General features: G+C 34.9%; 3 protein-coding genes and 1 pseudogene across 7 annotated transcripts; 2 read left to right on the forward strand and 2 right to left on the reverse strand.

Annotated features, from left to right (window-relative positions):
• Positions 1-6221: 6221 nt before the first annotated feature.
• Positions 6222-17331, forward strand: LOC142526279 (mitochondrial Rho GTPase 1-like). 5 transcript variants are annotated; one of them, XM_075630556.1, is made up of 15 exons: positions 6222-6353; positions 6546-6770; positions 7393-7525; positions 7650-7799; positions 8045-8221; positions 8366-8617; positions 10150-10218; positions 11661-11716; positions 12244-12325; positions 13059-13270; positions 13378-13447; positions 14065-14177; positions 15198-15348; positions 15926-16112; positions 16992-17331. In XM_075630556.1, the coding sequence occupies exons 2-15, from the start codon at positions 6553-6555 to the stop codon at positions 17063-17065; spliced, it is 1944 nt and encodes a 647-aa protein (XP_075486671.1). In that variant the 5' UTR covers positions 6222-6353; positions 6546-6552; the 3' UTR covers positions 17066-17331. The 5 variants fall into 5 exon arrangements, with proteins under 5 accessions (XP_075486671.1, XP_075486668.1, XP_075486673.1 ...); XM_075630553.1 differs by having other exon boundaries at positions 6236-6353; positions 6480-6770; XM_075630558.1 differs by lacking the exon at positions 16992-17331 and adding an exon at positions 16364-16915 and having other exon boundaries at positions 6236-6353; positions 6480-6770.
• Positions 17332-18143: 812 nt separating this feature from the next.
• On the forward strand, positions 18144-19299 carry LOC142526072 (UDP-glucuronate:xylan alpha-glucuronosyltransferase 2-like; annotated as a pseudogene).
• Positions 19300-19944: 645 nt separating this feature from the next.
• On the reverse strand, positions 19945-23379 carry LOC142526648 (conserved oligomeric Golgi complex subunit 4-like). The gene is made up of 2 exons (XM_075631170.1): positions 21667-23379; positions 19945-20792 (listed from the first exon to the last, which is right to left on the reverse strand). Exons 1-2 carry the CDS (start codon positions 23266-23268, stop codon positions 20163-20165), a joined length of 2232 nt encoding a protein of 743 aa, XP_075487285.1. The 5' UTR covers positions 23269-23379; the 3' UTR covers positions 19945-20162.
• Positions 23380-23681: 302 nt separating this feature from the next.
• Positions 23682-25031, reverse strand: LOC142526675 (uncharacterized). The gene is made up of 4 exons (XM_075631218.1): positions 24680-25031; positions 24345-24590; positions 24059-24218; positions 23682-23981 (listed from the first exon to the last, which is right to left on the reverse strand). Exons 1-4 carry the CDS (start codon positions 24899-24901, stop codon positions 23803-23805), a joined length of 807 nt encoding a protein of 268 aa, XP_075487333.1. The 5' UTR covers positions 24902-25031; the 3' UTR covers positions 23682-23802.
• Between the last annotated feature and the right edge of the window lie 334 nt (positions 25032-25365).

The raw sequence follows: 25365 nt of genomic DNA on the forward strand, positions 1-25365 counted from the left end.
TGCATTTGCAAGATTACTTGCTCAAATAATAAAATTGAGGATTCAATTTCTCGATTATACAATCAAGAAAATTAGACTTGATAATGCTGGTGAATTTACTTCCCAGACTTTCAATGATTATTGTATGTCTATGGGAATCATTGTTGAGCATCCTGTTGCTCATGTACACACACAGAATGGATTGGATGAATCATTGATTAAACGTCTGCAAATGATTGCTAGACCGATGATTATGAAAACAAAGCTCCATATTTCTATATGGGGACATGCAATTTTACATGCTGTTGCATTAATTCGTATCAGACCAAGTGCATATCATAAATACTCCCCATTGCATCTTGCATTTGGTAAAGAACCAGACATTTCTCATCTGAGAATTTTTGGATGTATGGTGTATGTGCCTATTGCACCACCGCAACGAAAGAAAATGGGACCTCAAAGAAAGGTTGGAATTTATATCGGTTATGATAGTCCATCAATCATTCGATATCTTGAACCTCAGACAGGCGACGTGTTCACAACACGTTTTGCTGATTGTCATTTTAATGAGAAAATCTTCCCAATGTTAGGGGGAGAACAGAAACATACCGAAAAGGAAATTACATGGTATGTATCATCATTGTTACATCTGGATCCAAGAACAAAACAATGTGAAAAAGATGTACAGCAAATTGTGCACTTGCAAAGAATAGCAAATCAAATACTAGATGCATTTGCAGACACAAAATGGGTAACTAAATCATATATACATGCTGCAAATGCCCCTGCTCGAATTGAAATTCCGAAGAAACAAATTGAAGATACTCATGATGTCGTTAAACGCCTGAAGCGTGGAAGGCCAGTCGATTCCAAGGATAAAAATCCTCGAAAAAGAAAATTCATAGAGAAACACGATGATCACAAAAGAGAAAATGATGTTCCTGAAGAAACACATGATAATCACAAAATAGATAATGATGTTCCTGAAGAAACACATGATGATGAAAATGTTCTGTCAGAAACACAAACTGACGAGAATCATGAAAGATCTATCAATTACATTAATACTGAAAAAATATGGAACCAAAAAGATATAGAAGAAATTGACGATATATTTTCTTATAATGTGACAATTGATATCATAAATGATGATGAAGATCATGAACCAAAATCTTTTGGTAAATGTAAAAATCGGCATGATTGGATAAAATGGAAAGAAGCCATCCAGGTTGAATTGGATTCGCTAAATAAACGTAATGTTTTTGGACCTATAGTCCTTACACCTAAAGGTGTAAAACCTGTTGGATACAAATGGGTTTTTATTCGAAAGCGAAATGAGAAAAATGAAATAGTAAGATATAAAGCTCGACTTGTTGCATAAGGTTTTTCTCAAAGGCCTGGAATTGATTATGAAGAAACGTATTCTCCCGTGATGGATGCAATTACGTTTCGGTATTTGGTTAGCTTGGCGGTATCTGAAAATTTAGAAATGCGTCTTATGTATGTTGTTACAGCTTACTTATGTGGATCACTTGATAGTAATATATATATGAAAATCTCTGAAGGATTTAAGATGCCTGAAGCACAAAGTTCAAAACCCAGAGAATGTTATTCTGTGAAATTACAAAAATCATTATATGAGTTAAAGCAATCCGGCCGAATGTGGTATAATCGGCTAAGTGATCACTTGATGAAAAAGTGATATGTAAATAATTCAATATGCCCTTGTGTTTTCATTAAGAAAATAACATCCGGATGCGTAATTATTGCTGTATATGTTGATGATTTAAACATCATTGGAACGAATAAGGAAATTCAAGAAGTTGTGTCATACTTGAAGGAAGAATTTGAAATGAAGGATTTTGGAAAAACCAAGTATTGTTTGGGTTTACAAATTGAACAAAAAGAATGTGAAATATTTGTTCACCAGACAAATTATACAGAAAATATCCTTAAACGTTTTAATATGGATAAATCAAATCCTTTAAGTACTCCAATGATTGTTAGATCATTAAATATAGAAAAGGATCCATTCCGTCCATGTGAAGATGATGAAGATATTCTTGGTCCAGAAGTACCATATCTAAGTGCTATCGGTGCCCTTATGTATCTTACAAATTGTACAAGGCCCGATAAATCTTTTGCATTAAATTTATTGGCAAGATTTAGCATATATCCAACAAAGAGACACTGGAACGGAATTAAACATATATTTCGTTATCTACGAGGAACGACAGACTTGGGACCTTTGTATTCAAAAGATGCTAATCCAAGTATAATTGGTTATGCCGATGCTGGATACTTATCTGATCCACACAAGGCACATTCCCAAACTGGATATGTATTTACTCGTGGAGGCACTGCAATTTCTTGGCATTCACAGAAACAAATGCTCGGAACAACTTCATCAAATCATGTCGAGATTATTGCACTACATGAAGCAAGTTGTGAATGTGTGTGTTTAAAATCAATGACCCAACATATCCAAATCTCATGCGGATTATCATTTGACGAGAAGCCTGTGATACTATACGAAGATAATGCTGCATGTGTTGCTCAAATGAAAGAAAGATACATAAAAAGCGACGGAACTAAATATATTCCTCCTAAGTTCTTCGCATTCACCAAGGAGTTTGAAAAGAATAAATATATTGATGTTCGTCACATTCAATTAAGTGAAAACTCATCAGATCTCTTCACAAAGACACTTCCTACGACAATATTCAGAAAGCACATATATAATATTGGGATGCGCAATCTACGAAATTTGTGAAGAATTGTTCGTGTCAACATGAGGGGGAATTTACGTGACTGTACTCTTTTTCCCTTACTATGGTTTTTATCCCAATGAGTTTTTCCTAGCAAGGTTTTTAACGAGGCAATATAAAAACACGTAATGAAGACAATCATTATGATCATCATCACAAGGGGGAGTGTTGAAAAATAATATTTAAAATGTGTGCATTGAATATTTGAATGTTGAATATTTGAATGTTGAAAATAAGAGTTGTAAATATTGAAAATTAGTGTGTGATGATGTAGGTAATGATGAATTTATTTTTGGATTATTTGTAAAGATTTTATATAAATAGATCTCTCATTTGTGAAGAAAATCACAATTGAGTTGAGAGAAAAATATTATAAAATGTGTATTTTGATAATTTTGAGAGTTTGAGATTTTTACTTTTTACCATAAATTTTTACTTTTTCACAACAAATAAAATCATAGTCATACAATAGAAAAATAAAAGCAACGTGAAATGTTCTGACATATTTGCTATGATTTAATTTTTTTTCCGAAATGAAATTTTATAATATTTTTAAAAGAGTTTTTAATCATAAATGTACAATAATGACGGAACAAATAGATAATTCTTTTGGTAACTTCTATTTCCGTGAGTTTGATCCGAAATGTTTTAAATTTACTTTATTTTGTCATACAAAATGCACAAGATGTTGACTGCACATACGTAGGGAATAAAAGAGTAAGTCTCTTGTGAGACGATTTCACGAATCTTTATCTGTGAGACGGATCAACCCTACCGATATTCACAATAAAAAATAATACTATTAACATAAAAAGTAATACTTTTTCATGGATGACCCGAATACGAGATCCGTCTCACAAAATACGACTCGTGAGATCGTCTCACACAAGTTTTCGCCGGAATAAAATCATCTAATAAATTTAATGTTTACACTAAGTATCTTTTAAGTTAATTGAATGTCAAATTTGACCCATCGCATACACAATTATACATATAGATAATAGATTATATTACTAATTTATTGTATATTCTAAAATTTGAATTTGATTGATTGATTGTGTCTTGGTTGTTTGGTTGATTTTTGGTTGATATTATTCTACTAGTTAAAACAGACAATTCATTGACTCTACTTCACTAAATCAAGTATTATTCTGGATGAGGATGATGAGATGAAAATCTCTATGCCCAAGGTTCAATTAAAAAGCCCAAGTGTTTTCTGGGTTCGGAATTATTTTACAAAGAAAGAAATTGGTCAAGATGGTGTACAAAGGTTTGAATATAAAGGATGTAAAAAGGAGTACAAGTCCGGGAGCAAACAATATGGTATTTCTTCATTGAGGCGCCACCATGAAAAATGACAATGTTCTACGATGTAGGACAAATGATTGTTGATCATGATGGGAAGGTAAGGTCTAAAAAAATTGACCAAAAGATCGCATGTGAATTATTAATTGCTACAATTATTAAGCATGATCTACCATTTTCATTTGTCGAATATGATGATATTAGAGCTTGGGTGAGGTATATAAATCCTGATGTTGTTTGTATTTCTAGAAATACTCTTGTTTCGGATATTACAAAAATCTATGTTCGAGAGAAATATGGTGCAAGAATCAAGACAACTTTATCTTGTGAGAGATCAAATGTTTTGGAAATTATTGTTGAAGAAGAAGAAAAAAGAGGCGATGAAGATTAGGAAAATAACTTTTGAGAGATTGCATGATTGATGAATTTTGAAATATTTGTAACTATTTTTATGTATGATTTCGACTTTTCGGTTGATGAATTTTGAGAGAATTATATTTTTTGGAATGATTTATGCATGATTAATTAATTTTGAAAGATTTATATTATTTAAAATGTTTATGATTATATGATGTCGGTTTATGAATATTAAAAAACTCATATTATTTACAATGATTAATATTATTTGAAATATTTTATTTTTGTTTTGTTTTTTGAATTTTTGGCGGGTTAACCTGCCTAACCCATGACCTGCAATGCATTGGGTTGGGGTTTTCCCCACCCGCCTAAATAACGGGCCGGCTTTTGGAGACGGGCTGAGGCAGGACGGGTCGACCCGTCTGACAGCTCTAAAAAAAAAACCTCTTTGATCAAAATTTCTTGGCCAAAAAGTTGATTAACAAATCTTTTAAAATAGGAAGTACTTTAAAATGATTAAGCGCTAGGGATGACAATTTTCTCCGAACCCGTTGGAGGATCCGATACCCGATCCGAATAGAAGAAGATATGGAGGGATTTTTAGACCCGATTAAATAATTGGGTAATCGGGTATGAGGATTTTCGGGTTCGGGTATGGAGGCGGGTTTGATATAACCCGACCCATACCCGACCCGAATACCCGTTTAAATTAATATATAAATATATATATATATATATATATATATATATATATGTATGTATATATGTATCTATATAGTAATTATATTTATTTATATTAAAGATTCATCTTCTCAAATCCAAGTAAATCGGTACTTTTTCTTTTCTCTTCCCTTTCACTTTCACTTTTACGTTTCAAGGTTTCACCACTCTTTTATTTTTCATTCAATTTCTCATCTTCTCCACTGGTAAGTTTATTCCATGTTTGACTTCAAAAATTGAAAAATACTTTATTTTTGATTATGGTTCATTGTATTTCTTTTTTGTTTGCATATTTCCCAATTCATTTTAGGGTTTTTTTAACCAATTAATTTTGGGAGTTTGGAATGTACATGACTTTGTTTTTTTATTGGTTTTGGTTTTGGTTTTTTTTTTTTTAGCGAGCTATTTTTAATATTTTGTTTTTTTCTATAAAGTTTATTTTGCAAATTTTTATCATTAATAATTTTTCTTATTGTTCATTTAAATAATTTTTTAAATATTCATAACTTCATTGAAACAATTTAAATTTGAAAAAATTCAATTGTATATGATATAAAATATTTGGGTAGGGTATGTGTATCCGATAATCCGTTGGGTGTGGGGATGAAGATAAAATTCAATACCCGATGGGTATGAGGATGGGTACGAGGATGAATTTAATAAATGGGTATGGGGATGAATGTATGAAATCCGACCCATACCCCCTACCTATTGGCATCCCTATTAAGCGCAGTTCGTAAAACATATGAAATATTTTTGTTTTAATAAATATTAGTAATACATATTAAATCCTCAAGTTTATTTTAAAGAAAAGATAAATTGAAAGTAAAATACAGAAAAATAATTATAATCCCCAAGTCATTTGAAAATTTAAATATTTTAAAAATAAAACCAGCGATAAAACTATTAAATGATTCTCTCTCTGTCCGTAATTTTGAAGGCATATTTTCAATATATTTTTGTCATAATGTTAGCAATAAACCAATTCTTAAATATATTTTTTAATTATTAATTATTAAAAAAATCCCACTTCTGCGATCTCGTTTACTTTGGCCCGGCTATCCCCCACCGTTGGATCCGTTCCTTCATTTTTTTCTAATTAAATTATTTTTATTATTTTATTATTATCATCTCTGCTTGAGCTTAAACCCTAACAAGCAATTTGGAAATTTGATTTCCTCTCGAGATAATTAATTTTTTGTCTCCCTTGCCCCCTTCTGCAAGGTAACAACTTTCTGCTCTCTATGCATGTTCAAAACTAGCAGTGGTGGGAATTTATCTCATTGTTCATTGATTTCTGGTTTATTTATTTATTTTAAAAAATTAAATTATTCTCAGTTTTGTTCCTAGGATTGACGGAAGCTGTCCAATCAATCCAGTACTGTTTACTTATCTTCATCATTTGATCCGGTGCAGTTGGTGAATGGCGGGAGGTGCTTCAGCTTCTGGTGCAGCAGGTAATGGCGCAGGGGTGAGAATAGTTGTTGCTGGAGACGCCAAGACAGGAAAATCGAGTTTGATTGTTACAGCTGCGGCTGAGAACTTTCCCACAAGTATCCCTCCAGTGCTACCACCAACCCGGCTGCCGGAGGACTTGTACCCCGACCGTGTCCCGGTCACCATTTTTGACACTTCATCAAGGTCTTTAATCATGCTTGGTTGTCTATCACACATCTTGTTTGCTTTAACGTATGTTGGTAGTGTTGGAATTTGAAGAATTGTATGTAGTTCGTTGGATATATAATTCATTTCTTTTGGCTTTTTTTTATATATATACTTAAGGCTTACTTTTGAGGTTGTTAAATTTTCTTCTCCCCCCTCTAATCCTTCAACAGAGTTTTGGTTCACAATATTTTTTCTTTTGTAATGTTTGGACTTTGGATGCTTTTCGCTTTTAGGCAAGAAATCAAACCACTTTTATTTTGTGAATGTGGTCTTTCGATAGTGTTGATGATGCAGATGCAAGTCATCATTTTCGGAGATTTAATTATCTTTAAAATGTAAAATCGTCTCTTTTTTTTAGTCAGTTGTGCTGTATTGTGAGCACGTGAATGAAACACATGTATTATCTTCTATGTTGACTTGGTTCTTTGATATATTTGAGTTAACTGTGTTCTTGTTTTTGGTTATACTCTGCGCCTGAGTTTTGCATAATTTTTTGTTTAATGTATCTTTAGCCCTTCTATTGTTGCCATGTATTTGTTTCTCTTCTCCCCATCTGATGAAAATTTTGACTTTATTTATCACACCATTGGGAATGCAGTCCTGAGCATAGAGGCAAACTTGTTGAACAACTAACAAAAGCTGATGCTGTTGTTCTTACTTACGCGTGTGATAGACCTGAAACACTGGACCGATTAAGTTCATTTTGGCTTCCTGAACTTCGACGATTAGAGGTTGCTTTCTCATGTTCTTATAATTTACTAATCAAGCGGGAGTCTGTAGTCAGATGAGTTTTTAACATTTGCAGCAGTGTCTTTCCTCAGTTTAATTATCATGTAAACATTTGGATTTTTACAGGTTAAAGTGCCAGTTATTGTGGTGGGTTGCATGCTAGATAAGAGAGGTGATCTACAGCCTGTTAGTCTGGAGCAGGTTATGTCACCAATAATGCAACAGTTCCGAGAGATTGAAACTTGTATTGAATGTTCAGCAGTAAACCATATTCAGGTTAATATTTAATGCTGGCATCTCCTTTTTTTCCTTCTTTTTTAATATATTTTATTCTTGTATGCTCTTGTATTTTTCAACCAAATAATGGACTATAATGTCTGCTAATTGTTTGTAGTTTAGTGATAGATTTATCTCTCTCTCTAAATGCTTTAGCGTTTGACTTACCTGAGTTACATTTACGCCTCTGATTTGCCGCGTTTTTAAGAAGAGTTACTTAAATGGTGGTTGTTTTCTTCTTGCAGATTCCTGAGGTTTTCTACTATGCACAAAAAGCTGTACTGCACCCGACTGCCCCTCTGTTTGATCAGGAACAGCAAGTTTTGAAGCCGAGATGTGTGAGGGCTTTGAAAAGGATATTTATTCTTTGTGACCATGACAGGGATGGTGCCCTCAGTGATGCAGAGTTAAATGACTTTCAGGTCAATTTCTTTGGATAGAGTGAATTTCTATATAAATGTCTCACTATTTTTTTCTGATTAAGGATAACGAGCTTCATGGCTTAATGTATAAGCTTCATCTTTTTTTTTTAATGGAGAGTTAAATGAAATGGTAATAATGTGCAGGTGAAGTGTTTCAATGCTCCTCTCCAGCCTTCTGAAATAGTTGGTGTTAAGAGAGTTGTACGAGAGAAATTGCAGGAAGGTGTCGATGAGCGTGGTCTTACATTGACTGGCTTCCTATTTCTCCATGCACTTTTTATTGAGAAGGGGCGATTAGAGACGACCTGGACTGTCCTTAGAAAATTTGGATATAACAATGAAATTAAGCTTCGGGATGATCAGTTGCCACCTCCAACAAAGAGATATCCTGACCAGGTATTTAATCGTAAGATATTAGTACGAGTTTCAGTGGGTCACATGTGAAAATATGAAATAACCTGGTGATGCCTTTGTTGAAAAGGTCGCATTTGTAAATTGAAACTTAAAAGTGCTTTAAGTTTTAACATCTTTTTTTAATTGATTGATTCAATCCAGTATCGATAGAATGTGGATGAGTCATTCCTGGTGAATGGTTTTGTTGTTTCTTCTTTTTTATATGGCAGCCATAACCAAACTAGAATCTATGATTGGAGAACTGCCTGCCCCAGAGCACTATAGTCTAGAAGTATCTAATATGAGGTTATGATAGCCTTCCATGTTGGAATTTCAAAGGCCAACTTTTGAAATGAAATCTAAAATTTTTATTATTCTTGAAAGGCCTTTCATGAGTTGATGGGCGTTTTGAAATTTGAAACTTAATTGTGAGGTTTCATTTGTAATGAAATATGGTTTTTTGTTATAATAATAAGTAAGAGAAGTCTCTTTGGTGGGTTTGCAATTGAGGGTTATTCATTTAAAGAGGGAAATGTATACACTTTTATAGTCCAAAGTAACCTCTTTTGCTTGTATCAGTTTCCTGATTTTTATTATCTTTACTTTCAAATTAATCAAATTATATTGGGATATACTTTGTTTTTTGATATAATCTCTGCTATATGCTTGTTTATGCATGATTCCCAAGAGGAAACAATTTTAAGATTTTTTTTCGCTTTCCCAATTCCTGCAATTTTAGTTGCATTAACTTTTAATTGGCCACACTGAAACTGTGTTATTGCATTCTTATGATGATGCATTTTCTTCTCCTATTGTTTGTCATGCCCAATGAATGATAAATGATGTATAAGTTTGCTTAGGAATCGTCGAACAAAATCACCATATTCCTAAAGTTCCTATCAGTTGATCGTTGACTTTTATCAATTCGCAAAAAACCTTTACAAGTTCAACACTAATCGAAGTTCATCTTTCTGATGTGTTCTGATGATTCATTCTGATTTCCTTTTTCTGGAGAGTTCATGGTTTTGTGACTTGCCTCTCCTGTTCTGTTCCTCTGAGATAATTTTAACTAGCTTCTTTGCACACATAATGCGTGTGAATACTGAAGTATAATTTTAAAATATATTAATTTGTTATGATTTTTTAATCAATTTATTTTAAGATATTATATTATTTATTTTTCTTAATTTGGGAAACTATTTTGGAAGTTGAAAAATTGAGTGGGAAAAAAGTTGATTTCAATTTTAAAATGGGTAAGAAACCAACCAATAAGTTAAAAAGAACATGGTGATGGAAGTTACTTTCAGATCTTAAAATTCACCAACATAAATTTATGGTGAAATTTACATTATTCTGAGTAGAATTACTACATTGCGCATTCATCTATTTTTTTCTTCACTGAGTTATGGTTAATTTTGGATGTTCACGTAAATACCAGAGTTATTATACCACCCTCTTACTTTATTAATTAGTAACAAATTTTGCAGTGTATTGTTTTTGTTTTATTTTCTAATGCTTGATTCCCATCTTTGCAGAGTGTGGAGCTGACCAATGAAGCTGTGGATTTTCTCAAAAAAATTTTCGTCACGTACGATGTTGATTGTGTAAGTGAAGTCTCTTCCTACTTAATTAAGTTATGTATAACTATAATATTCTGATTACCATTGATTTGATATTTTTTTTATTACTGAGTTATTATAATTGTTACTATCCTTTATGTGATCAGTTTGGCCGTCTTTGGACTAGTTCCTTGTTATTTTTCATCATTTGAGTGGATTTTTACGGCCGGTGACTGAGATATCAAAACGTCTTTTATTACCTTTATGTGGAAAATGAGGCTGGATTGATGATATATCATTGAGAAAAGCAATAATCCATGGATATTAGCCTCTTTGCAAAGATAAGTACCAATCTTAAATTTTTGTCATTTTGAGATGATTAATGAAGTGTAAGAGATTAATCAGTTGCTGCAATTTCAGAAAATGACTTAAAAGGCTCTACGCCTCCAAAAACGGGTGTTTCCCTATTCTAAAAGCATTAGACATAGAAAGATGCATATCGAGAAAAACAACAATGACAAAGTACTCTGGACACATCCAAGACATGGTCAACAAAAGCCAATAAGAAGAGTATTTTGAATTATTAAGACTGGATCAACAGGCTTTAAAGAGCCAATCAAGGTCTTTTAGATGCAGCTTCTCTGTGTCGATTGCACTTTAAGTGTAAATAATTATTTCAAAGTCAACAGAGGAAGTTCCACAACATCAATTTTTTGTTTGAATTTTCATTCTAGAATTTAAACTCTGAAGCGTCAGATGATTATGATTTAGTATATTGCAGTGTCTTTGGAGTGGTACAAATCCACATAAAATTTGACATTTGCTTCATTATTTTTTGTATCACATAAAATTGGTTTGAATATAAATATTGATTTTCGTGAGTGATAGATACTCTTATTTAGTTGAGATGGTTTGGTCGTGATAGGAGAAGTAAACTAGAGAATGTTTGACCTCTCTATAGGATCTAACAAAAAGGTTTTTGGGATTAGTTAGAATTATTTGTGTGTTTAGTTTCTTTTAGATTAGATTTAGAATCCTCCCTTATAGGGGGAGTGTATGAGCCACCAGGAAGATTTCGAGCCACACCATCATTGTTTGGAGCAAAATAACAAATAACGGAGTTCACAGGTGGTGGTAATAGGTTTATCATGTGAATTGGTGGAAGTGGATTTTATAACACACATAAAGACACCCTTTTTGATATGCTGAGGATCATTTCTTGCTCCCACATCGAACTTTGTTTTACTGCGCTCTAAGAAAGAGGTGACAGTGTTGTGTTACTGTAATTTCTCAACCGGCCATAGTTAGGTCTTCATTTTCATGGAATGCTTAGGTATTCAGTATATTATAGGTAATTTGTTACTGTATTTTGCTCCAGTCTGTACTATTTGCTTACAATCGTCAATGTGATTCAATTGCTTGTTTTCTTGTTCAATTCTCATTTCATGCTGTACGTCAACATGATTTTTGGTTTCTATGTTGTAAAGGATGGAGCTCTTCGATCTGCTGAGCTTGAAGATTTGTTTTCTACCGCTCCTGAAAAGTAATGGATTTTTGTTTGACATCTTCACATTTTTGTCTACTTCCACAAATAGGTCCCTTTTTACTACAGATGTTTTGGAGATCATATTCAACAGAATATATCGAACAGTCTTATGATATGTGTGATTAACTGCTAAAATGAGAAGGGAAGTTCTTGATGCATTTACATATATGTCTTTTTACTCGAGGCCAAGTTAATTATCAGCAAGTGGTGAGACTCATAGATTGGCTGGACCATTAAAATTCTCGAAATATAGTTTTTTGAGATTTGAACTAGTGCAATGCTCTTCTATTTTTATTGCACGGGTTAGTTATTTACATATGTAGCTTTGTTTTTTAAACATTTAACTCAAATAGATTAGTTTACTGCTTCCATACTCCAAGATAGTAGGAAAAAAACTAATTCGAGAAGCATGCTTGATCAATCTTGAATTTTGACCAATGGAAAGTATTTATGCATCTGTTTTGTTGGTTAACCGAGCTCTTTTTTGCTTGCCCTAATGTTTCATCTTCTTCTTTGGAAATCAGTCCTTGGAACAAAGCTCCATATGATGATTCTGCAGAGAAGACTGCTTTGGGATGGCTATCTCTGGATGGATTTTTGGCACTGGTGTGTGAAGATCAATCATTGTATTTGAAGTTCTTGATTACCCATGTTTTTCATTTCGATTTCGCTACTTGTTAGCTACCTGGCCTTCGTAAGCATTCCTTATTTCATAAACCTAGTTGAGAGAGGATAATCTGTGATCTCATTTGTGTTTATGCATTTTACCGAAGAAATCCCATCCCAGCCACCTCCAAACTCTAGAAAATTTAATACTGCTTCTGTTAAGAAAAATATAAGAGGTTTGAATTATCCTTTACCTAGCTTTTACAAACTATATTTGATCTACCCCAGCTTATCTCGAGCTTGTCGATTTAAATGGTCTCAAGTATGTGTTGTCAACTCTGGGTTTAGGTTCTGATTTCTCACTACAATATCCAATTTTTACCCTCAGAAGCTGCTCCAAGTGTGGTCTGTGAGTTTTCAGCGTTTATGGTATGATATTGAAGTGCATTATGATCAACAAATGCTCGAGCTTCTTCTTCACGGTTGATTGATATCCTCTCTGTTGTTATTTGCTACATTAACCTAGTGAAACCTATGTGATGATGGTTATTCATGTCTATTTATTAAGTTACTTAGAATGTCTATTCAATAATTGCTATCATGTACTTTCTCTATTAAAAATAATGCTAAAGTTTGCTGTTGAGTTGACCAGTCTGTCCTATATTTGTGAAACAAAGATGCTTTATCCATTTGTTCCTATAGATTTCTCTGACAATGATATACAAGTTTGCAGTGGGCACTTATGATGCTTCTGGACCCAATTCATTGCATCGAGACACTTATATATATTGGATATGGTGGTGATCCTTCATCTGCAATGCGAATAACTCGGAGAAGGCGATTAGATCGTCAGAAGCAGCAAACAGCAAGAAATGTTCATCTGTGTTATGTTTTTGGGCCAAAGGAAGCTGGGAAATCTGCTTTGCTGAGTTCTTTTATTGGAAAGTATGTTTTGTCTTCACTAAATATTACAATTTTTATGTGAGGATTCATGTTGCATTTTTTAGTCGATGAGATGTGCTTCTTACGTTATGATGTTGTTCTTTTTGTAGGCCGTTCACTGAAGATTATGTTTCCACTACCAGTGACAGATATGCTGTTAATGTGGTTGATCTACCATCGGTATGTCCCATCTTGTCATTTCTTAGAAACGATTCATTAAAATATAAAACAAGGTAGCTTGATGGTCTTGACCTGCACATGCTTTAAACATATAATATTGTGCCATCAAAATTTTATATAGATCTCTGCAAATGAGATTTGAAAACCTTAGCAGGTGGATAAACACTTGTTGCATGAGGAAAAATGTGAATTTTACTCTTAACTGAGAAGTAAAGATATAAATAGCTGCTTATTGAAATCAGAACATTGCATTAGAGGAAAAGCACATGTGTGTTGATTGATGCTAGTATCATGCTGATTTCTTGGTTGTTTCTTGGGTGCTACATTATATATTTTTCTCTTTTATCTGAATATAGCATAAGAAAATGATCCCAAAGTTATCGAGTGTTGTTTTCACTTGAGTCTTGTATATCTTGGTGGAAATATTGGACATTTTTTAAATTTACTGGTTCCTTCTTAAGAAGATTTTGTTTTTGTCTCCTAAAGTCCGAATATGGCATAAGAATGCATTTTGTGCTCCTTTTTGATTGATAAGTGCAGGATGTGTTAGTCTAATTTCTCTTGGTGGAGATACTTGGATTTTTGAAGAAAGAAGGTATGATTTTTTATGTTGGCAGGGACTTAAAAAGATCCTTGTATTACGAGAGATTCCAGAGGAAGGAGTGAAAAATTTAATATCTGCAAAAGATTCTTTGGCAGCTTGTGATGTTGCAGTATTTGTACATGACAGGTAGTCGATTTTTTCTTTCACTGACATAATGCCCAGAGGACTAGAACTAGATTAACCTCTCTTGATTTGGATTAAAATCATGCCTTCTATGCAGATTTGAAAATTGATTAAAATAAATAGGGTAGGAAATATTCACTATAACTAAACTACAATAAAATTTTGTGGTATTTTCTTATTTCTAACACTCCCTCTAAGTTGATCATAGAATCATGTCGTGTCTTCGAAAAATCTTTTCCAATGTCGTATTCATAATTAGAGAGACACCGTGCAGGGAGGTTGAGATTTTTCATTGAGTAGCAATACAGTCTTCATAGTTTTGCATACGAAAGAATTAAATCAAACTTATAGACATTAAAATTATGGGTTGTTCAACTTGTAACCATGAAAATTAGGCAGTCAGAACCACGGTTCTTATACGCTATGCAAGTTATTGGTCCAGAGTTTTTTTGTTCATATTGTTGTATTGTCATTTTTTCGTACATGGATAGATTTTTTTAGACAACATGAGACAAAAACCTGAGACAGGGTTTCTTTTATGATGCCACGTCGAATTTTTAATAGTAATAATATCGTGAAGAAAGCATTATAGGTTTGACGTGGTTCGACCACATAGATCTAGATTCATTACACAATATACTCACACGGGCTTAAACTCTATCAATCTCTCTTTATTTATGTTGTAACCATCACCTTTATACATATGTTAAAATATATTGACATAAACGATCACAATTATATCGTGTGAAAGATACAACATATTCAGAATATATTATTTGATTTGTACAATGTCCCTCAAGTTGAACACGGAAATATGAATTGATTTGAATTCCATGTGTGAATTTGAACTTGCGTTTTATTTAAAACTATTGGAAAACCCTCCAGTTTCTTGATTTGCTTTGTACCCTAATATTGACGATCAACCTGATTTGCCTACTTATTAGCACACAATTTACTCTTTTTTTCCTATTTCAAACAGCTATTCTCTTCAATGTTGTTAATTTGTGATCTTTTCCTTTGTAGTTCTCGTGAACCTTCCTGGGAGAAAGCCACTGAGATGCTTGTGGATGTTGCTGGTCAAGGGGAAGCCACTGGGTATGAGGTGCCTTGCCTCATTGTGGCTGCTAAGGATGACCTTGACCCCTATTTGACAGAGATTCAAGATTCTACAAGGGTAATATTGGTTACAATGGGAGCATAATTGAGTTAATATTCAATGCCTCGCTTTATTTCCTTTGGGTGTTTGTCTATTTGTAGAGCTTGTACTCGGCATAATATATGAAATTTTAATGGTTTCATTTGTGTAGTAAACCATGGAATTTATAACCAGTATTTTGTAAAATATGCCCAGTGTTAACCCAAAGTTTTCTCTATCCACTGTAGTAGTTGGCAACAAATCAAGAAAATGTTATTTTCAGAACTTTTAAAGTTCTAGCAAATGTTAATATGGATTCCTCTAGTATACCTCAAGTTATAAAAACTGAGTTTTATTCATAAGTCATGGATTTAGCTAATAAGGAGGGGTTGACAGCCTGGGTGCTAATATGGACAGTTGAACACGTGCAATCTCACTTGTTGCCCTCTACCAGTGTCCACCATATGTGAGTCCTGTCCCAAATTTTGTTGATTGTCTTTTATGATGTGGAAAGAAGAGCTGCACATCTGGACTAGTGCACGTCTAAATGTTTATTTTGCTTTGGAATATGGTTTCTTCCTACTGAAGCCGATAATTTTTCTTTTTTTCTTCAAAGGTAAGCCAAGATATGGGGGTAGAGGCACCTATACCCCTGAGCACAAAGCTGGGAGATTTGAGCAACATATTTCAGAGGATTGTGAGGGCAGCTGAACACCCTAATTTGAGCATTCCCGAGACCGTAGCAGGGAAAAGCCGTAAGCAGTATCATAGGCTGATTAACCGGTCGCTTGTGTTTGTCTCAGGTATCTTGGTCTAGAGCATTATAGCTCTTTTTGGCTGAACCCCAGAGCCCAACCATTGTTGGCTACACATTTTAAACATCGCCCTCCATGTTTCTTTTCTCAAATATTTACTCTATACGTTCATTTTTATTTCAAAACAACTATTAAAAATATAATACTTGCACAACCATTTCTTATTTTAGTAGTTCTACTAGTAAATTATATTATTTTACTTTTTCCATATAATCATTACACTACATCTCTCTTTGCAGATCTCATCAACTTCCATAATTTATTTCCACACGGTATTTAAAAATCATTTTGAGATTTGTCTTTCAAAATTTTGAGTTGAGTCGGATCAGAAGCCCAACCGAATGCTACCTATGTTTCTTTTGTGCTTTTCGCAATTTATTGGAACCTTAATTCTATTGTATTTCAGACGATCATAAACTTTCTCACTAAATGTTTTCATGTGTTGCAATGTTGTGCTTTATGTTCACTCCTTTATCTTTTTGAAATTAAAATCATTTTTAACTAAATAATCCAATTCAAGGAGTTTGGCAGAGATGGTAGTTTTAATGACTGTCAACCGTTCAGCATCACCCGAATGATGGGTTTAACAATTTTCATCAATTGTTTGAACCTAGTTTGAGAGGGGTCTAACGAGTCATAAGTTGTGGGATGTATTATTAACCCGGATATTTCCATAGGAAGAAGGGAGTCTGGAATGGACAATTTACTTGTTTTATGGATTGTAATATCGCCATTTTGATAGTAATGTTTATTTGTTATTCAACTTCTTCTTCTCGTTACTCATTCAAAATTCTTAAATTTTAACCATAAAACTGCACCTGCACATTTTATCTAATCGTACTGTAGCTGATTTTATCAATCTTACAGTTGGAGCTGCCGTGGTTGTTGTCGGGTTGGCTGCCTATCGTGTCTATGCTGCAAGAAGGAATTCGTCTAGTTAGGAAAGAAGATATCTGGTTCTGATTGATTGACTATGTTTTTTTTGTAGGTTAGTTGGTTTTTATTTTTCTTTTAGATTAGGGTTGTGGTTCTTTTTGAACCACTTCAGTTCAATTTGTGCTTATTTGTTCTTGTGATATCAAAATTATTATCAAACTAGATCATGCACTCTCACTTTGGTTTTATCAACTCTCTAGCTTTTCTTCAACCAAAAAGAGTGATAAATGTTACTTTGCTTTTGTTTTATTGACATTCGAAGAAATTTTTTTTTTAAAACTTGGTAAAAATATGTAACTTTCTATTTCTATCCACTGGCCAAGGTTTTCCCATTGAATCGGATAGCCAAAAAAGGTGAAAAAATCTAATCAAATAATGTTATACAAGTGGAGCTATGTCCTGTAGGATTTTTTTTTTTAATTATGTAGTGCATAAATGAGCTGTTATATTGCAAGAAAAATAACTGTTACCATAACACTGGTCGTGCGCTTGCTTGCAAAAAGGGGGAAAACAAGTCGAAAGAACAGTTGTTTTCATTCAACTTATCTCCCACTTTCCCTTTAAAATGAATCATAATACAATTTTATCAGAATCCAACCTAATAACTTATATTTGAGAAGCTCATATCTCAAAAACGTGACAAATTGTGTTAGTTAAAAATCCCCCATATTAATTTATTTGTATACCTAATTAATTGTGAATATTTGTTGACATTCGAAGACAATCATGATTTCCATTTGCATCACCAAGTAATTAAAACCACAAAAAAAATTAGTAATTGAATCAAATATTTGGCACACACTTCACATGGCTTGCAAACAAACATAGCGCACACGAACAAATTAATCCCATGCATAAATATATACTTCAAACCTTCTCAGACAAGATTAAACCATATACATGAACAAATGACACGAGTAAAGTTATTAATTTTTCTTGTCTCAATCCCTCCTCTTTCTGTTCATTCTATACCATGAAAGAATTCACCAAAATTGTTTAGACCAACCAACAAATGAATCCCTAAATTTGACCTTTCCTACCAGTAATAGAAAACCAAGATGGTACAAGATCGTGTCAAGAAAAATGGATAACAAAAGAATGAAAATCGGGTTAGTTCATGCTACAAGTAAATCATTCGGTGAAAGAACGATATATGGAGATCAAGAAGCGAACATGGTCAATGTGCATTTCGAAAAAATTTCAGAGAATGTGAAATGGAGCGACTTATTTCCTCAATGGATTGATGAAAGTTTGCCATGGGATTCACTAGATTGCCTGAATATTCCGATGCCGAAATTTGAAGAATACAAGGACTTGGATTTGGTTGTGGCTAATGTTTTTTGTGGAGGAGGAAAACAAAGCAGAAATTTCAAGGATGTTTTCAGGTTGCAAGTGAATATAGTTGTGGCTAGCTTGTTGGTTAGAAGTGTGAGGAAGAAAAATGGGAATAAAGTGATTTAGAAAGCTTTTAATAAATACAAGCTCTCAAATCTTATTGTGGATATTGATTTATCTTTTGGCCACTGATAATCTCGTACGATGTTCCAGATGTCTCGACAGAGAAGCATATGTCAGTGTGATTCGTCCATCGGAAGATTATGTTTGCGGTGCAATAAATCTTGCCCAAAATATTATCAAATACAAAACAACAAAAAGACCTAATCCTCCTGGTCGATGATTTCATTTCCAAGAAATCTTTAAAAGACCTGAAATCAGCAGGATGGAAAATCAAGCACATTCGAAGAATACACAGCCCTCATGCACAGAAAGGAACATATAATGAACGGAACCTACAGCAAACTCAGAATATGGCAACTTGTGGAATATAACAAGCTAATCTTCATTGATTCTGACCTCACCATCCTACGCAAGACCGACGAATTTTTCGCGTGTCCTCGACTATCTGCTTCTGGGAACAGTAGGCATGCATGTTTTCAACTCCTGATTCATGTTGATCGAGCCATCCACTTGCATGTTTGAGACGTGGACGAAGCAAACATATAGAGTAGTATCTTACAAAGGAGGGGATCAAGAATTTCTTAATGAAATGTTCATGTGGTGGCATATATTGCCAACTAAGCTGAATTTTCTCAAGGAACATTTTATCGCGATTTTAGACGGGAACCGAGACATCCCAGCCTATGTTTATGCTTTGCTTTACTTCGGATTGAATCCATGGATGTGCTACAAAGTACTTGACAATCAACGTTCTGGTGACGAATTTAGAGGTGCCAGCTGAATTTAGGAGTCATTGTGAGTCGAGTCCCCAAATGGATGCCAATGTGAGAGTGCACAGAGAAATGGCTAGGAATGGAAGTTACCCTGATGGTCATTGGAAGATCAAAATCACACACTCTAGAAACCATTTTTCTCATGATTTAACTAATATATATTTTCCCTAAGAATAGTTGTTTTATTGAAAAAAGCTGAATTTTTTCAGTTCTGTATTGCCCATAGCATTAGTATACAATACACCATGCAAAAAAACAAAAGAAAAAAAAGAATCTTCTACTTGATTGGACTCATACGGAGAAGAAAAACTAGTTACCAATGGAGTAGGAGACACATAGACATTAACAACCACAGGGAGCAATGCGCAATGAAGATGACAATTGTGTACGTACTCAATATATTTATAACATAAAACAGACACCAAAGGGCAGAATACCAATCATCGTTGATAATATCTATAATAAATGCACATGGGTATACCAAAGAGAGAAATACCAACATCAACGACAATATAGAAACTAAAAACACAATTCATATTTTTAATCATGCTTTTATATAGAATATTAGATCGTGTAATTTTTGCCACAATGCCACGGGAGGTGCTATCACGACATGGAAAAAATACATAAATAAAAACACATTGCAGACGCAATTTGCAAAATAAGGCCTTCAGTTGAGAACCTACTCCTTCATTCAAATTCGATAACCTGTATCACGTGATGTATTCCTTTATATATATCCAAAAAATAAAATTAAATTAAACAAGCTCATGACTAATACATTGATCGAAAACTTAATCGCTACACTTGTAAAAATTTAAAACTTTAACTTGACAAGGTAAAAAAACATGCAAGAAAACCATGAGCTGGGCTACAATTTGAGAGCTGCAATGGCTTCAGGTTTGAAATCCACTCTTAGACTCATTACTCGTCTAACCTCAGCAGGAGTTAGTCTCCAAGTCATGGGACCTGAGTTCTCTCCCCAGAAATCCAGAATCTCAGAGACCTTTTCCAAGTTTAGGATAGTAGCCATCTGGGTGAGACGAGAAAATTTGTCTCGAACAGTCCTCTGGGTCATACTCGAGAAATGACTAACCAGGGTCCGAGTATCTCTGTCAAGCTGAAGGCCACCTAATTGACTGAATCGTTTTTGCATCATGATGACTTCAAGCCTTTTCACAATGAAGTCGATGACAAGATGTACAAACGAGTCATAATTGTTGGTAGTCATCAATTGCTGAAGCCATGTCACATTGGTTTCAACAGCATGTAGAAGCCTTTGCACCCAGGGATCATTCACCTCGTTGTCAGCATATTCTGCTTCGGAAAGCTCATAGCTAATAGTTGCTACATTATCTAATACTGGCCTGATTCGGGGTGTCACTGATGACACAAGTTGCTCCATTCCAACCGTAAGCGTCTGCTTGAAATTGTTGCTCATTTCATTTAATTCAGATAAGCAAGATTTAACTCTCTCTCTATCTGCAGGTGCAGAGAATGCCTGATGCAAGGGAACTGAAGTTAGTCCCCTTTTGACATATTTCTAAGAATAAAGGAGTCATAGATCAAGAATCCTAAGATTCTTAAGGCATACATTTGGCTAAAAGAGCATTCACGCATGCTCGATTAGAAGATGTTAATCATTTAAGATTAGGAAGGTATAATTGAACAGTTAACCAGAGTTCACAAGCATACATTAAGCATAAATAACAAAAATTAACTCATCTACAACAAAAATCATGAATATAGACACTCAAAATAAGTGGATATGGCCATACTGATGCTACCCTGCCACAAATCACTACATGAGAAATTCCTGCGGAGTCTGGGGTAAAAATCTTGATCATGCATTTGAATTTGAATACAACCTAAAAAAACGACATAGTATGAAGATTACTATGAAGTCTCTTTCTCACAAACTATTCCTCATCTCTACGTTTGAACCACTTTCTCCATGTCCAAAAGCATGGATTCAAAACAAATTATTTAAAAAACACAGTTAATTCCTTTAATTGAAATACAACTGCATCGGCTATAGAGCAGCATTACAGACAAAGATCCACAAACAAAATTGAAGAACTCATATACAGTGCAGCTCTTGCTAGGGCCATCAAGTTCGCTACTGCAAACTATGTATTGGAAGATTTTGTTAGGAGTAGAAATACGTAGGCCAAATGCAAGTGATGGTATCTACAGTCAAACCGAGTATACCAATCAACATTAATCAATGACTCTAGTTTACTGTAATATTCTCCCAAAGAACTTAGAGAAACACGGAACATATGGCATATCAAATCCAAACTTCTTGATAACTCCAGAAGCGCATTAAGATATAAAAAAACATTAGCACCAAGGGAAACAAAGTCTACATGTACCTCTGCGCATTGCTCTTCAATCTCATGGCGAAGTTTCGAGGCATACTCACTACTGATATCCATGTTGTTCAAGGCAGTGGCAATCTCTGTTCCAGTCTTCTGCACTCCAACACCACCCAAAAAAAGCTTTGCTCCAAGATTAGGCTCCTTCATCTTTTGTTGCAGCGCCTCACAATATTCCCCCCCTAGTAAACTCACAGCACTGCTCAGCATGGCAATCACTGAGTTAATATTGGAGGTAGAAATAGCCCTCCGGCAGCAACTCTGGAGCACGTAAAACACATCATCGACCATAGATGTGGTAAGACCATCGAGCACGTGCTCATTGATTTGAATTGCTTTCCTCACATTCTCCACCATAAAGAACCCTTCCAGGATCACATAATAACCAGTTAAGTCCTGGGTAACTTTACTGAAATTCCCACTCCTAAAAGCTTTCGTAGCTCGCGGTCCTAACTCTGGATCCACAGAGCTCAAGCTCCTTATTTTTGAAACCATGTAATCCGTATAATCTTCACCCAATTGGGTCAATGTCAGTATCTCTTCCAGGTACAGCTCAACCTCTCTAGGTTCCGGCCCTTCCACCCCAACAGAGAGCAAATTGTTCTTATATGAATTAATCTCTGATGTCAATTTCGCCAATTTCCTATACTCCATATACTTCTTCAGAATGATAGAACCTCGAGAATCGCATTCCTCCTGGAGCTCGCAAATGGCATAGACAATACCATCCTCACCACACAAATCACTCAAAATTGCATTATTTTCCTCAATAGCCAAGACAATGTCTTTAAAAAAATTAGTCAAACACGCAACGAAATTCACGTTACTATTATTATTAGATTGCTCCATAAGTTCCAGCAATTGCTCAAATTCCATTCTTGATCTGACGGAAATGACCTTTTTTAAGTATTGAACATAAATCTGTAACCCTTCCTCTTCGAGACCGAGAGGCCTGTAGAGCTTGATGAAGCGGAGAATAGTGGGATGATCCCGTTGATCTACTGCATAGGAAAGCTTCTTCTTGGCGATTCCTTCCAATTGCTTCTTATAGGAAAGTAGCTGCTCGCGCTGATCCGCTGTTGAGGAGTCTTTGAATTTGGCATCAATTTGGAGGAATGTCTGGATGAATGATGCTGCGGACTCGAAATCCTCGGCGAGAAGAGATTTGTGAACGCCGTCCAGGCAGTTGGATCGGTCGACGATGGCATCGATTCTGAAAAGCGTGTCTTGAACTCGCGATTGAGCGAGGTCTAGTTGGCGGACTTTGGCGGATACCTGATCGGCGAGCGCGGAGGTGAAGGAGACGTTGGAAAGCATGTACTCAGAGTCAGCCTTCACTATCTCCAAAACGTCGGTCGATTTGTGGAGATTGGAGAGCTGGAGATCTAAATCGGAGCGCTGAGACAGTAGAGATTCAAGTTCCAGATCTAGGGCTCGCTGATAGGCAATGCATTGGTGAAGGAGACGCGTCATGGCTCCCACGTCCGTCAGTTTCCGCACGTGTTCAAGGGCTTCCTCCGTGCCGAATTGTACTGACAATGAGTTAACGGCGGCGACGTCGCCGCCGGCGTCCGCATCATTCATCGGTGTAGATGCCATGAGTAGTATATACTCTTCGCAACAAGTTCTGAAAGCTAAATCAAATAAATAGATATCTACTGAATATATTAATATATATTTTTAATTCAGTATATTTAAAAATATCTTTTAAATGAAAAAAATATTACGATCTTTTCGCCATGAGTCGCATCTGCCGTATTGCAAGTAGATTTGTGAGATGATTTTACGAATTTTTATTTGTGAGACGGGATCAACTCTACCGATATTCATAATAAAAAGTAATATTCTTAGCATAAAAAGTAAGACTTTTTAATGGGTGACCCAATAAGAAATCCGTCTCATAAAATAAGACCCGTGAGACCGTCTCACACAAATTTTTGTCATCGATCACATCTCATTTTCGCATGATTTCACGTTTCTTATTATATATTGTCACCCAATTTTGCTCTAAGTTTCATTCCACAAATAAAAAATAAATTTCGATTATGTCACACTTATTATATATTTGACCTTCAAGTGAAGTGATGTGTGTCGCTAATATCCGTTATTGAATATTGAACAAGCAACAAATATTCATGGCCAGGTGGTGAATTCTAAAACTTTGAAGACGATGTCAATTCCTGTGGGAATCTGCGAGACGAAGAGGAGCACATTCAAAGAATTCAAAGCAATGTGAAGACTTCTGGCTGTTTCATTCCCTTTCTGCATCGGAGCAACCAACGAAGCCGCCGCCGCCCATAGAACAGTTATTGCTGATATTCATAAACAAGGAAATGAATGAACCCAATTCTTTTGTATCATACTATATTTGTTCAAACAAATAATGCACCTGCGCCAGCGAATAAATGAGGTCCGGGGAATAGCTTTCCAGTCCTGAACCAGGTGTTGACCCCTCCATAGATTGATTCAAACACTCCGAATCCCAGCAATATGGAACCAGCATTGAAGTGTTTATCTCTGTATGACCCTTTAATCAGCTCCTTCCTTTCCTGGATTATTGGTATACAACTAGTTCTGATTTCACTTTCAGATTCATGACAACATTTTGATCAACGACTAGCCCAAGTTTCCCTACAGCTAGAATACAAAAAGGAATTGGTGATCGATCGATTTACCTCGGTGAGTTGCTGGATCTTGGACTCAAGAGGCGATGGCTCACGTGGCTGGTCTCCATCAGCAGGTTTGACTTGCTTCTTGAGCTCATTAATCTCATCTTGAATGGTCCGCACCCTCCTCCATTGCCATCCAAGATATCCAGCATATAGTGTGTAGAGAAACAGCCCACCCATCACAATCGGATGAATAAGAGCAAACGATCTCCCTTCAAGAATTCCAAACTCCCCTCCAACAGCAGCCGCATCCTATTTATTTGTTGCAATGTATATGTACATTATATGCGTTAATTACAAAGAAAAGAAAATATAAATTTACACAAAAGAATATGACGTGCCTGGGGTTCTAAAAGGAAAGGCAATGCGAGTGCTGTGATGGGGAGAGAAGCTGCTTTGAGTTGGAATAATAATGACGGATCTTTAGGCTGAGGTTTGTTTTGTGCTTCAAGATTGGTGTCGAGGGGTAGAGATGAAAGTAACTTCGGATGGATTTGTGGTAGCCTTCTTGTTATCCGGTGACTGGGGATTAGTTTTGGAAGGCTGAGGGTAGCTGCCGCCATTGTTCGTTGCTGATGATTACACACAGTGAGAGTGAGTCGTGTGTGTGCCAGATGCAGTGGTGGAATGGGTAGACAAGGATAAGGAAGATGAGGACAAGTTTGCCTGTCGTAGATTGCTGGGGATCGTGTTATTTTCTCGGCTACTCCTTGGATTTACACAAAATTAGCTTTTAAAATATTTGGTGTAAACCAAATCAAACCAAGATCAAATCATTATTTTGGATTGGTTTTAAAAATAATCAAATTGAAAAAATTAGTTTATTTCAATTTTCAGATTAAAGAATGCAAACCAAATCAATTATATAAATTTTTTTAAGTATATATATTATTTATTTTTTATTATATCATTATTAGTATTATAAACATTTTGAAAATTCCAAATCTAAATCTTTTATAGCATAAATAGTATTTGGATTAATATGAAATGCTCAAATATCACATTGATATATCAACATGATTATTAT

Source organism: Primulina tabacum, chromosome 15 (genome assembly GCF_025594145.1).
Source record: "Primulina tabacum isolate GXHZ01 chromosome 15, ASM2559414v2, whole genome shotgun sequence".
In the NCBI taxonomy this organism is placed as follows: Eukaryota; Viridiplantae; Streptophyta; class Magnoliopsida; order Lamiales; family Gesneriaceae; genus Primulina; species Primulina tabacum.